Raw genomic sequence first — 12,457 nt, forward strand, 5'->3', positions numbered from 1 at the left:
TGGTCGGGCACAACGAATCCCCCAGAAGAATCTGCGAAATTGCATGTCCTTCCGGACGCTCCAGCTGTGTCCGTCCTAAAATAGGGGAGGAGAGAGCCGCGGAGAGGAAGGCCCGCTTTTCTTCGCGAACGCGCGCGCAGGGCGATTCCCAGAAAAGAAAGGACGCTGCGCTGTCTCACAGATGGAAACACCAACTCTTTTCCGCGAGAAAACAGCCGTTTTCCACGCGCTTCCACGAGCTCCACGCGCCCAGCGACTCGCTCTGACTCCGTCCGGCGTAGGTACACCTCTCGTCTCTCCTTCGGGACCCAACCGGGTGACGCCGTTGTTTTTTTTTTCGCACCAGTGTTCCAAGTCTCTCCTCGGTGTTTTCTGCAGTTTCCTCGTCTTTTCGCTTCTGCGGCGCCGCTCTCCAGCAACTCTTCCCTTCTTCGTCGTGAAAATGACCGACTCGAACACAAACCCAGCGCTCAAGTTCCAGCGCAGCGTCGAGGAACTCACCTCGCAGAATCCCCATACCGACGTAAGTCACTTTTACCATTTCGAATCGCACGAATGGGCCAGACCTCCAAACTCAGACGCGTTTCCTCTTTCCAGACTGCGCAAGGGAGCTGAAGAAGTTGCCGGCTCGCGCCGCTCTCGACCTTGCCTCTGCTCCAAACAAAGACGCTCTGCTGCCGTGAGGCTTGGAACCACTCTCGCACCTCGTAGAAAACCTCTTCAAAAATCCCGACCCTGCCTGTCTGCGAGGATCCTCGAAGATGCACATCTGCTTCAACGCACACCTCTTCTATACATATTTATATATATTTACATATATATTTATATATTTATATATATATATGTTATATGTCGATGTTACGCGTATGTTATTTTTAGATATATAGATATATGCATCTGCTCTATAGATGCAGAAACGTAGGTGCCTAGATGCATGTGTGTTTGTGTGTGCCGACGCCTGTGAGCGTAGCCATGCGCAATGGTTTGTGTCAGTTTTCGAGAGTGCATCTCTTCGTCTTCGTCGTAGACAGTCGGCTTTTCGCGAAGGGTCTCGGGTGCTCAGCAACGTCGTCATGCATGCAGCGAAACTGTGTTGAGGAAGCACTGACCGCTTCGGATTCAGGCGCATGCACTCCCCTGCCGACTCTTCTGTCAGTACACAATACACCTTACCATGTTGCCTTGTCTCGTGGAGTAGCCATAGCAGCTCTCTAGGGATTCGTCCTCCGTGAGAAAGATACGTTCGGAGGTCCTCTCAGCCCATTCGATAGGATACACGCTCACCTTCTTTTCATTCAAGTGCGTCGTTTGCTGTTTTCCGAGCGACTCTCAGCGGTGACGTCTCCTTTTTCTCTCTATACACAGAAATCCGTATTTGCCAGTGTGGCGTACACACCCAGACAGGTTGCCAGGACGGAGCTCACCACAGCGATCGTCAGATCTTTTCACACTGGCCTTGACTGTGCGATGCTTATACGTGGATGTATCTCGAGTCATATATGCACGCTGCTGTCTCCTACATACATACACATATTTACGTATATTTACATATATTTACATATATTTACGTATATATACATAAATATACATGTATAAAGAAATACAAGTATGTATATCAATATGTATGCGTGAACATATATGTGTAGCGACGCTTTTTTACGGCAGGTGCTCCGTGACAGATCTGCAGTTGGATGCAGAGACAGTATGTACACCTGCATTTACACGCATCGACTGTTGGGGAGAGGGAGGTCGGCTTCCTTGAAGAAGAGTGAGTAGTGCGTCTCATTTTCCTCAGGATCCGCGGAGCATGCAGTTCAACCAGATGAATACCTGCAGTCTTCGATATGCGATGTTTGCGCGCTGCGCGAAGGAACTCGGCGACGACCACACCCGCTGCAAGTGCGGAAAGAAACGAAAGGAAACGGGAGGCAGAAAAGAGCGGGGAAGGACGAGCAAGAGGAGAGGAGAGAGAGAGAGACGGAGACAGAAAGAGACGGAGACAGAAAGAGACGGAGACAGAAAGAGAACGAAGAACAGTGGGGAAAGAAGAGACGGGGGAGGGCAGGGAGGGACAGGTAGAATGGCGAACAAAGCGTAACAAGGAAGGGACGTACTCTCTTCAATTCAATAACATTTCCTCCCACCTGTCTATGCACGTGAACATAATAATACATTTACATATATAAACCCTAAATAAATAAAAATATATAAATATATATATATATATATAATATATATATATATATGTATATATATATAAATATCGGCACATATTTCGCGTTTGCTGGCAATAGTTGCGTTTGCTCGTGCGTCCAAGTGAAGGGTGCATGTCAATCTTGTGTCCGACTCTCGAGTTTGCATGTCTTTTCTGGAGACATCGATCGACAAAGAACGCGGTGATTTTTTTCAGGTACCAGTTCTACCGAGCCCAGGTGGCTTGCCCGATCGAACAGATCGAGTTGTGGGAGGACTACAGGCAGAAAGGTATGTTCTTGGAGTTCGGAGGGTGGCAGGTTTCCCTGTTTCGCGTGCGCTTCGTTCCCTTGTGCGACTACGCCTCCCAGTCTTGTCTATGCGTGTCTTTCTGACTGTCTTCTGTCTCCTCTCTTCTTCCTTCGCTGCGCCTCTGTCTTCCCTTCCCTGTCTCTCTCTCTGTCTCTCTCTATCTATCTCTGTCTCTCTCTGTGTCTCTTTGTTCTGCATCGCTGTTGTTCGTCTGCCTTCGTTCGATGTCTCTGTTCTTTCCCCGCGTCGGTTTTTTTCGTTTTGAGTTGCGTTATTCTCTCCCTTTTCTTTCCTTCCACTGTCGCTCGAACTCTTCGCCAGCTGTCGAGCCGCTTTCGCCCGCGCGGCTTTTCTCACCAGCGTTTCTCCTGTTTTTTCTTCCTTCTCAGGCACTTGCCACTTTGACCTTCTCCCCGAATTCTCCACGCGCCATATGTGGCAATGAGCGCAGTTTCCTCGAGTTCTCTCGTCTCGCCTTTCTCTCCAGGCTCGTCCAGGTTCCCTCTGCTGCGGAAGCTCCGAGAAAGAAGAGAGATAGGAGAGAACAGAGAAAAGAGAAGAACCTGGACGCAAACGTTTGCAAAGAACTCGTGCCCTGGAGACCTCGTTTTCTGTCGGCCGCATCCGATCCAGCTTCAAAGGAGAACGGGGAAAGCCACAGAGAGAGAGAGCAGCTTGGGTGGAAGTACATGTGGGCTTCGCGTGGACTTGAAAGACGAGATCTGCGTATGCGGGGAGCAAAAAGTTCTTTCTTTGTGTCCGGTTCACTTTTCCTCATCACGGTTGTGAAATCCTTGCTTTTCCAGCAACTCACACAAAAGGCGTCTCACCACCATTTCTCGGGCCGCTCCCCTGCTGTCTCTCCCGCATGCAGCTCGGGTGTGTTTGCGTCTCTGTCCTACGAAAAGAAGGCCCTCCTTGCTGGGCTGCCTTCAGCTCGCTTTGCCTCTTCTGCACCAGTGAAAAGGAGATCTTTCGAAGGAGAGCTCAGGCGAAGCAGGGAAGCTGCAGATACTGACTGCTGCATGCATTTGAGCCTCTCGGGGGTCGCGGGCCTGCGCGAGCATCCTGTACATTTGAAAGCCTCTGCAGAGGTGCAGTCGGTCACTCAGCGCTTATGCTGCTCTAGAAAGGTTTTCGAAAAAAGACAGGCCAGATGTGCGAGGAAAGAAAAAACGAGGAGACGAAAAGGAAAGCGAGGAGACAGCGAAGAGAAGTCGCGGCATACACGCGAGTTCTTTGCGAAGCCGAGCTACCAGAGAATTTCGAGTTTTTTGAGAGAACGCAGAAAGGCTCGAGGAAAGACGCTAGTGATCTAGACGCAGGAACGCAGTAGGCGAACTCGAGATAGAAGGAACTTTGTCTTTACGAGGTTTTTTAGCAAAGACACCTTTCGACTCGTGACACGAGCAGAAATGTAAGCATCCGAGCCGCCTCGGTTTCGCAGGACCTTCGTTTTCAAAGAGACCGAGCGCTCCTGTAGAGACGCCGGGAAGAGGGGCAAGGAAGATCAGGAGACAGGAGGCCGACGCCTGCAGTGTGTGCCAGCCAGAAAACGCGAACTCGCCTCTCACTTGTAAATAAACTACGGCAACGAGCTTAGCGTTGGGAGCTCTTGTTCTTTCTCTGTTGCTGAATATTCGCCTCCGGTGTCGTCGAGTTTCAGGGACGGTCTTCAGGCCACGGGGCAGGCTGTGGAGTCAGGCTCCCGCTTTGGTTGGACTCGCATGCACGAAGAGAGCATGCAGCTCTGTCTTACGTACGTTTCGAGGTTGATTTTTCCAAACAAGAAAGCAGTTTCTTTGCGTTTCACAGCATGGCCCTGGAGAGGTAGCTTTGGCCAACCACGCACGCGTGCGTGTCTCGGGCGGTCGGAAGTTTCTCCCGAAATCGTAAATGCGGAGTGCAACGGAAGTTTACAGACGATTAGCGGAGGGCAGACCCTCAGTCTCGGGTGCGGTGTATAAACGACCAGAAGAGAGAAGGTGGAGGAAAAGAGAAAAGAGAGGAAGAGGACGGGCCTTCTCTGTGCTTCGCAGTCGTGAGACACGCGACGACCAGTTTGGGATAGAATCACTTGCAACACCGCATGATGCGCTCGACAAGACCATTGAGGCGCGCTGTGGCAGCAGCAGAGCCTGCAGCAAGTACACGTTACAGCAGTTCTACTACAAAAGCAGAGAAAGGAAAAAACTCTTTTCAGTCGGGACTCACGCGCGAAGAGACTTCCACCGGAAATGACACATTGGAGCGGACCGAGAGGGAGGGGAAAGAGAGAGGAAGAGGCGACCGACGGAGAAAGGAAGAAAGAGAGAGATGAAACAAGAGAGATAGAAGAGGGGGAGGAAAAAGAAAGGCGGAAAAGAGTGGCGAGAAAGGAGACAACGAGAAGGAGAGAAACACAGTAGGAAAGAGAGAGAGCGGAAGAGGTGTATTGTGACTGCAGTGTAGTCTTTCAGGAGAGAGAACGCTTTCCTTCTCTTCATTGACCCTCCAGCAAGTCGTCTTCCGCGCTTTGCATCCCCGAAGTCTTTTGTGTCAGCCTTTGAATCTAACTCTCTTGACCTGCTTCTCTCGTCTCGTCGATTGAAGGGTGTCTCTCAGCCACAGGTGATAAGGATCGCTAGTGAAAAGAAGAAATCGACATCTCAAAACCCTGTGTGCCTCGTGTGCTTCTGCTTCCTCTTTCTCCTACCTATCCCCCTTCCCTCATCATCTTTTTCTTTCCTTTTCTCTCCGTTTTTTCTCTTCTCTCAACCTCCTGGACGTTGCGACCCATTCCAGAGAGGCGACCCAAGCAACGGACACACGAACTTGTTCTCCAACTTCTCTTCTCTTTCTTGCTTTCCTCGCACTTTCTGTCTGCCGTGTCTACTTCCCCCTTTTCCTCCCTCTTTCCTCCTTCTCTCCCTTTCTTCCTCTTTTCTCCGTTTTCTCTCTAACTCTCTCGCTGTGGTCGGCGCCTATCGGGCAGAGCGCCGCTGGGCGCCGTCTGCGCGAGCGCGGAGAAAGAGCTGTGGGACCTAAGCGGCTTTCTGCGAGGGGCGCACAATCTTTTCTCACGCGCGTTTTTGTGCGGATTCGCGAGAAAAGAGCAGGGAGACAAACCGTGCACCACACCCTTCTGTTTCAGAAAAATATCCAAGAATCTTTTTATTTCTTCTCTCCACGCTCTTCTCTCGCAGTCGATCTGCTCCACGCTCGTTTTGGCGGGACCCGCGCGTCTCTCTGCTTCCTTCCTTTGTTCCTTTCCTCCCCATCCACGTGTGTTTCTCTTCGCAACTTCCCTCCCTGCCCAAGTCTTTTCCTCTCTTGTTCTCTTTATCTTTGTCGTTCTCGTTCCTTCTCTCTTTGTCTCGTCGCGCTTGCTCCTCCAAAACAGCGCGCTCTGCTGACACACCGCCCATCTTTTCCTGCCATCGCTGCCTCCGTGAGGAACCTCCAGTGAGAAACAGAGTTCGTCCAAGTCCACGCTTCTGGTCTCGTCCTCGAATTCTCCTCCTTCTCTCTCGAGAGGTCTGTCGCTTTCTTTTCTTCCCTAGAGCTCGGACGCTAGCTCTTTCTCTTCTCTCGTCTTTTTCTCCAGCCCTGTCTCTGTCTCCTTCCTTGACCTCTTCTGCGTGCTCTTTTCCGTCTACCTGCCCTGCGTCCTCCTCTGCTCCGCTTGTCTCTCTCTTTCTCTCTATCTTTCTCTCTTTCTGCGTCTCTCTCGCCGTTCACTCTCGGTCGCAAGTGTCCAGTGTCTCTGATGAAGAAGAAGAAGACAGGGTCGGGGCGCGCCGCGGCGTCGACGCGCGCGTTGCTTTCTGCGGGGGGGAAGCAAGGCTCTCGCGCAGTCGTGGCGCTGACCGCTGAGACGCAGCGCGTTCTTCTCCGCGAACGGACAGGCTCCAGCTCGAGACGCATCGTCGTCTCTCCAGGGACAAAGACGGCGCTCCTCGCTGTGGCGCCTGCCGAGCAGACCGCGGAGACAGTTGAGGCGCGGAAGGCTCGCCTTCTGGGCATGTCTCTCGACGCCCTGATTCGCGACGAAGCGAGAGAAAAGCAGACTCCCCTGCTCCCGGTCCCCCCTCGGCACAACACCCCAGGGCCTCTGCGCCTCGCACAGGCCCGAAGTGTCTCCTTGAGACCCGCGGAGAAGGCCCAAGGCTCTTCGGGCGCCACGGACGCGAAGGGAGGCGGCGCTGCGGGGCGGCTGTTTCGACAAGCGATTGGGCGCGGCGGGGAGTCTGCTGGCGAGCGGGAGGGAGACGCCGGGAGCGGCCGAGGCGGCGGAGACAACGCGGGGCGCCTGCGGGTGGCAGGTGTCTCCGCGACGCGGGACGCAGGCCCGCGGGGGGTCGAGAGAGCGCCGCCGCCTGGGGCGTCCGGGGAATCCTCTCGCCGGACGAGCATCGAAGAAGGACTTGTCTCTGACGAAGATGGACTGGAGCGTCCGAGACACACGCCGCGGTGCTCCAGAAAGCTCACCGCGCCGAAGGAGACACCCCTCTTGAACGGCGGCTGGACCTCTGGGCGCGTCTGTCTCTCGCCCGCGGTCGGAACTCAGCGCGTGAAGCTGGTGGGCCGCGACGAGATCGACGAGGAAGCTGGGCAAGGCCCGACGCAGGACGAGGGCCCCCGGAAAGTCGTCTTGACCGACGGGGCGAGGGAAGTCATGCAGAGTTGCCGAAGTGGAAGAGTTCGACTTCAAGGAGAAGAGGAAGAGGAGGGAGAAGAGGAAGAAGGAGAAGAGGGAGAAGGACAGAGAGTGCCGGAAGGGATCGAAGGAAAGTCGCAGAGAGCAGTTGAGAGGGAGACTGGCGCGAAGACGGAGAAAGAAGTGAGACACTCGCGGGAGGCCGAGACGCGGGCAGCACGCGCATGTCTTCAGACTGCAGCGAAAGCCGCCGCGTTGTCTTCTGCGTCTCCTGCCTTCCCGCGGAGTGCGAACGCGCGCCAGGCGACAGCGGAGCGCCATCCCGCGGGCCTCGGCCCCGACGCCCAGAGACCAGGCTCCACGTCGCGAACTGTTGCCTGCCGAGAAACGGAGACAGGCCTCAAACAAGGACTCAAAGAAGGACTCAAACAAGGACTCAAACAAGGACTCAAAGAAGGCCCCAAACAAGGCCCCAAACGAAGCCCCACACAGGTGCCTAAGGGCCCCGAGCAGACCCGTTCAGGCTCTGCGTCTCCGCGGGGTCCGCGCGGCGTGGAAGGCCCTCAGCCAGAGGGAGACAGTGGGGAGCGTCGGGGAGACACTTCGGCTGCAGTCGCGAGGGGCGGCGAGTCCGCGCATGCAGTTGCTGCGGAGATGCGGAGAGACGAAAGAACGCCGGGCCCCGCAGGGCGCGTCACGTTGCCGGCGGAGGGCGAAGGCCCGCGGCGAGTCGTGAGGCGCGAGTCTGGGGCAAAGACGCGAGGAGACACGCCTGGGTGCGCGCCGCGGGCAGCTGAGCAAGACGCGGTCGGGCCAGCGCTGCAAGCGAGCCGGGGCGAGGGGATCAGGCGAGGAAGAAGTCTTTCTGAAGAAGGCTCGCGAGGGCGACCCGCGGCCGGCAAGACTCGCCGTAGGTCGCCGTCGGTCTCCGAGGAGGCGTCGCGACGCGCGAGAGAGGGAGCGCAAATCCGCAGAGACCAACCGGGAGATTATCGGAGACAGGAGAGAAGCTCGAGGGCGAGAAGTCGAAGCGTGGAGGCTGCGCAGACAGGGCGCGAATCCAGAGAGCGCAGTCGACTGTCCCCGCGCGCTCCCAGGGGCCAGGACGGTTTCCGCGCCGAGGGTCCACTGCGCGGGAAGGGATCGCCGCGTGGAAGTCAACTGGCGGCTGCTGGCTCCGAGGAACTCACTCTGGGGCGCGAAAAAGAGAGAGCGTCTGGCAAACGGACTGCGAAGGGGAGCGCTGCGTCACCGGAGCGGCGAGGCCGCGAAGTGGATCGGGGACGGACCCAAGGTGGGCGTGAAGACTCGCGAGCTGGCCGCGGAGACCGAGCCGGCTCGCCCTCGGCGCGAATCGTCATTCTCGCAGAGACAGGCTCCACAGCTGAAGATGTTACGAACCGAGAGGGCGCACATCCGACGAGGAAGCGAGGCCGGAGCCCGTCCGGGCCTCTCGAAGAACCGAACGGCGCAGAGAGGCCGCGGCCGGCTGCTGCCGGAAGGACTCGAGGGAGGTCACCCAGGGCAAGCCAATCGCTGTCACGAGACCCGTCTTTGGAGCCGAAGCGGACGCGTCGGGACGCAGACTCGCCGCCGCGGCGCGAACAAGACAGGCGACTGAGCGTGAGCGTCTCGAGGGAGCGGCGCAGGGCCCGCGAGTCCGCGCGAAGTCCCCGTCGAGAGCGAGAGACCCGCGGTTACGGAGCTCTGGAGCGCGAGATGTCTCCACGGAGAACGTGGCGGAGCCCCAGTCGCGGGCGATCGTTCTCTGGGGCGTCTACGGGGCCGCAGAAGCGACGGGCCTTCAGTCCGCGCCGGGAGGTGTCGAGGTCCCCGCGAGGCCCGCGAAGATACGCCGATTCCCCAGGTCACCGGCGCGAGAGGAGCCCAATCATGAGACCACTAAAGCGCGGCGCGGCTCCTAGGGGCCCGCGCAGTGTCTCCGTGTCTCCGGGACCCGTCCGGGGCCGCGTGGCGCGTCGAAGAAGTCCGAGAGGCTACCGCGACTCGCGGACCTTCGACCGGAGCAGCTCCGACTCACGCCGGTGCAGCCGCAGCTGGAGCCTGAGTCGGAGCAGAGACCGAAGACCCGTTCGACGGAGATCGTTCTCCTCCTCACTGTCTCCCGGCGGTCGCTCGCCGTACTCGAGCCGGTCAGTGTCGCCTGAGCCACGGCGCAAGGCCCCGTCCACGGGGCGCAGATTCCGGAGCCGCTCGCCGTTTGAGGACTTCAGCCGCGGGCCGCGCGGCGCGCCTCCAGAGACAGGTGTCTCCTCCCGGGGCCTGCACGAGCCGGTGGGCTCCAGAAGCCGGCGCGGCAGGCAGTTCGAGGTCCGAGGGCCCTCGTCAGGCGGCGGGGCCGCGCCGGTGGTTCTGCGGACGCGGCGTCAACGCGAAGAGTCGCAGGAGCCTTTGCGAGCCTCGCGTCGCGCGCCGTCTCCGGTGCCCGTGGTGCTCGCGCCTCCGACTGGCCCAGCTCCGCAGATCGCCATTCTCCGCCCGCGAGGGGTCCCGGAAGGCCCAGCGGAGCGCCGGGGATCGCTCGCGGGCCACAGAGAGTCCGAGAGAGAGGAGACGCGACACTTCGAGGAGCGACGCCGCGAAGAAAGGAGACACTTCGAGGGCCAGCGCTTCGGAGACAGTTTCGGGCGCGGGCCGGCGCCGGGCCCAGACGACTCGCCGCCACGCGCATGTGGGGACTACCTGCTGGGCAGGCGTTGCCCCGCAGGCGGTGCGGCGACCTGTCCGCTCTTGCATCCAGCGCAGCGCGACTTGTTCAAGTTCGACCAACACTCGCTGTGTCTGAAGCCAGCCTACATGCGCGAGGCGGTCGCGCTGGGCTGGGTGCCCCGCGCCGCGCGCCCCTTGGACGCAGGCGCCCGGAGACCTGTGGATCCCAAAGGCGCGCGCACAGCTGAGGACCGACGCGGCCGCAGAGCCGCAGAGAGCGCCCGCGGAGACCGAGCGCCGGCGCAGGCCGAGGAGCGGCGGCGGTCAGCGCGAGAGGACAACGCGAGCGACGAGAGAAAGGAAGAGCGAGAGGAACGGAGAGAACCAATTCAGAGATCTGCTTCTCAACAACGCGCGCTGGACGGATACTTCAAATCGCAGACCCAAGAATTCCTCAATGCAGAGTCCTACATGGAAGGGTGGTGCAAGAAGGAACTCATCGAGGTAGGGGGGGGGGAGAAACAGAGAGAGAAGGAAAGGAGTGGAGAGAAGAGAGAAGAAAGAAGGAAAGATAGAAAAGGGGAAGGAAACGAGCACAGGTTGTAGTGAAGGAACGCGAGAGAAAAGGACTCCAGGAGAGATGACGGGAGTGTTCGGAAAAGCGGGTGAGAAGACTGCAGAAAAGAGAAAAGAGTAGAGGGATGCCCGGTAAAACAAGAAGCAGGGGAGAGAGGTGATAGAGGTGGAGAGAGTTTGAGGTCTTTGGGGGTGATAGATGCGATACAGCATTCGCGAGTCTCGGTCGACGGAGCGAAGACAGAGGGAAATCAGAAAAAAGACACAAACTGGATGCGATCCCCAGGTGGAGCAGAGTCTTTCTCGGGGATCGAGCTGTGTGCTCTTTTTTTGACACAGGAACGGTGGCTCTGTGTGTCTTGTTCGCAGTATTTTTACGACGAATATCTCAGTCAAAACATGTCCAAGGAGGACGCCCTTGCTTCCGCTACAGGTGCGCGAGAGTTCCTGTGTCCCCATGTCCTTTTTACATCTTTTTTTTCGATGCTTCTTTGGTGTGTCTTTGTTGGATCTCTCCTGTCTGCAGTTTTTTTTCGCCTTTCGTCCTCTCTTCCCAGTGCTACCTCCTCCTTTCTTTTTGCTTCTCTCCATCGCTCTCTTTCGTCCCCCTCCCTCCTCTTTGCTTCCTCTCATTTCTTTCTTCCGCTCTGTTCTTTCTTTCCTTCTTGCGGTCTCCCCCGCCACGCGTTTGCCTGTCGGTAGCCTCTCTGCCGCCTGTTCTGCACGGTCGGTGTCTCCATATGTCTCTGTTTTCTGCCGCTGTCTGCACAGCCTACGTCGAGCGGCCCGAGGAGTATGGCTTGCGGAGGACCACGGCGGAGTGAGGCCAGGACTCTTCAGGATGCAGAGGCGTCCAGACTGTCTTCTTCCCAGCTCTTCCAGCTTCTTCTTCCTCGCCGCCGACTTCCTCTGTTCCGTGAAGGGTCTCCGTGGGGGAGCGCGAGGAAGACGGCGGCTCTGCTGCGCGTCGGGCGTGGAGACACCGCAGAGCGCGGCAGAGACACGAACAGAGGAAGAGGAGGAGGAAAGGAAACACTGCGGACCCCGTGACAGACTGACGGTTTCTTCGACTGCTTTCCTGGTCGAGGACTGACTCAGAAGAAGGAAACGTGGAGAGGATGCAGGCTGCGTAAAGAGATAAAGAACGCTTTCGGCTGAGAGCGACGCCTGACGAAGCGCGCATACAGGTGGAAACCTGCGCAGCTGTTTGTGTCTCTTTCCTTTCCTGTGCGCACAAACTGATCTCAGTTTCCGGCCACTCTCGCCCAAATTCGTCTGAAATGGCTCGAGGCGAGAAACGTCTCTTCAGGTCCAATTGTTGGCTTGACCTCTGCGAATCTAGAGAGAGCACCTACAATGGGCTGTACGTACACTGGTCGTATGTACACGTAGAGGGCTTCAAGGTTTTTGTGACGTTGAAAGGACTTTTCTGCGACGTTTACGATTTGTCCAAGACTGGCGAGAACCAGTCCTTTCAGAGACGCGAAGACTCCAAAAGTTTCCTGTCTCGTGTACATACACCTCGTTTTTCCTAAGGAGGTAGCCGGGGTGTCGGCTGTTCGTGCCGAATCGCCAGTTTCTCGCACACACTCGACCTCTCCCGTTCCTCGTTTCCCTCACTGTTTCTCTTTTTCCACCTCTCAGGCGCGTCTGTGGGCGAAAATGAGAGATGGACTCTCCGTCTCTGTCGCAACCTAGCGGAGACAGCTGGGAGCATGTCTACGACGAAACGAAGGGAACACCGCTGCGAGCTATGTAGCTTTCTGTCAGCCTCTTCTTTCACGCTCACACACATTTTTCTGTAGAGATAGATGTGTACTTGAACTAGACTCGACTTCCGGAGTTTCTCTCTCGCTTCCTGGAGTCTTTTAGAGACCTAGCGTGCGATTCTAACTGTTGAAAAACGGAGTCACTCTCGAGGGCGGTAGCGAAAAGTCACTGGTTCGCTGTATTGACGGACGCTTGACCACAGGTCGGTCCCGTTGCCTCAAGCGAGCTTTCCACTTCAACGTGAGACGCCTCTTTTTTTCGATTCTTACTGGCGGGAGCGAAGCTCCCCGGGCAGCT

At 57.1% G+C, this 12,457-nt stretch overlaps 2 protein-coding genes across 2 annotated transcripts; both read left to right on the forward strand.

Moving 5' to 3' along the window:
* Window positions 1-150: 150 nt before the first annotated feature.
* On the forward strand, window positions 151-3,482 carry TGME49_306390 (hypothetical protein). The gene is made up of 5 exons (XM_018782482.1): window positions 151-277; window positions 379-523; window positions 1,796-1,899; window positions 2,411-2,484; window positions 2,895-3,482. The coding sequence occupies exons 1-5, from the start codon at window positions 182-184 to the stop codon at window positions 2,908-2,910; spliced, it is 435 nt and encodes a 144-aa protein (XP_018636172.1). The 5' UTR covers window positions 151-181; the 3' UTR covers window positions 2,911-3,482.
* A 2,165-nt stretch (window positions 3,483-5,647) lies between these two features.
* Window positions 5,648-12,075, forward strand: TGME49_306400 (hypothetical protein). Its single transcript, XM_002370361.2, has 3 exons — window positions 5,648-10,318; window positions 10,760-10,823; window positions 11,162-12,075. The coding sequence occupies exons 1-3, from the start codon at window positions 6,254-6,256 to the stop codon at window positions 11,212-11,214; spliced, it is 4,182 nt and encodes a 1,393-aa protein (XP_002370402.2). The 5' UTR covers window positions 5,648-6,253; the 3' UTR covers window positions 11,215-12,075.
* Window positions 12,076-12,457: the final 382 nt, after the last annotated feature.

The sequence above is a fragment of the Toxoplasma gondii genome, chromosome IX (assembly GCF_000006565.2).
Source record: "Toxoplasma gondii ME49 chromosome IX, whole genome shotgun sequence".
Lineage (NCBI taxonomy): Eukaryota > Apicomplexa > Conoidasida > Eucoccidiorida > Sarcocystidae > Toxoplasma > Toxoplasma gondii.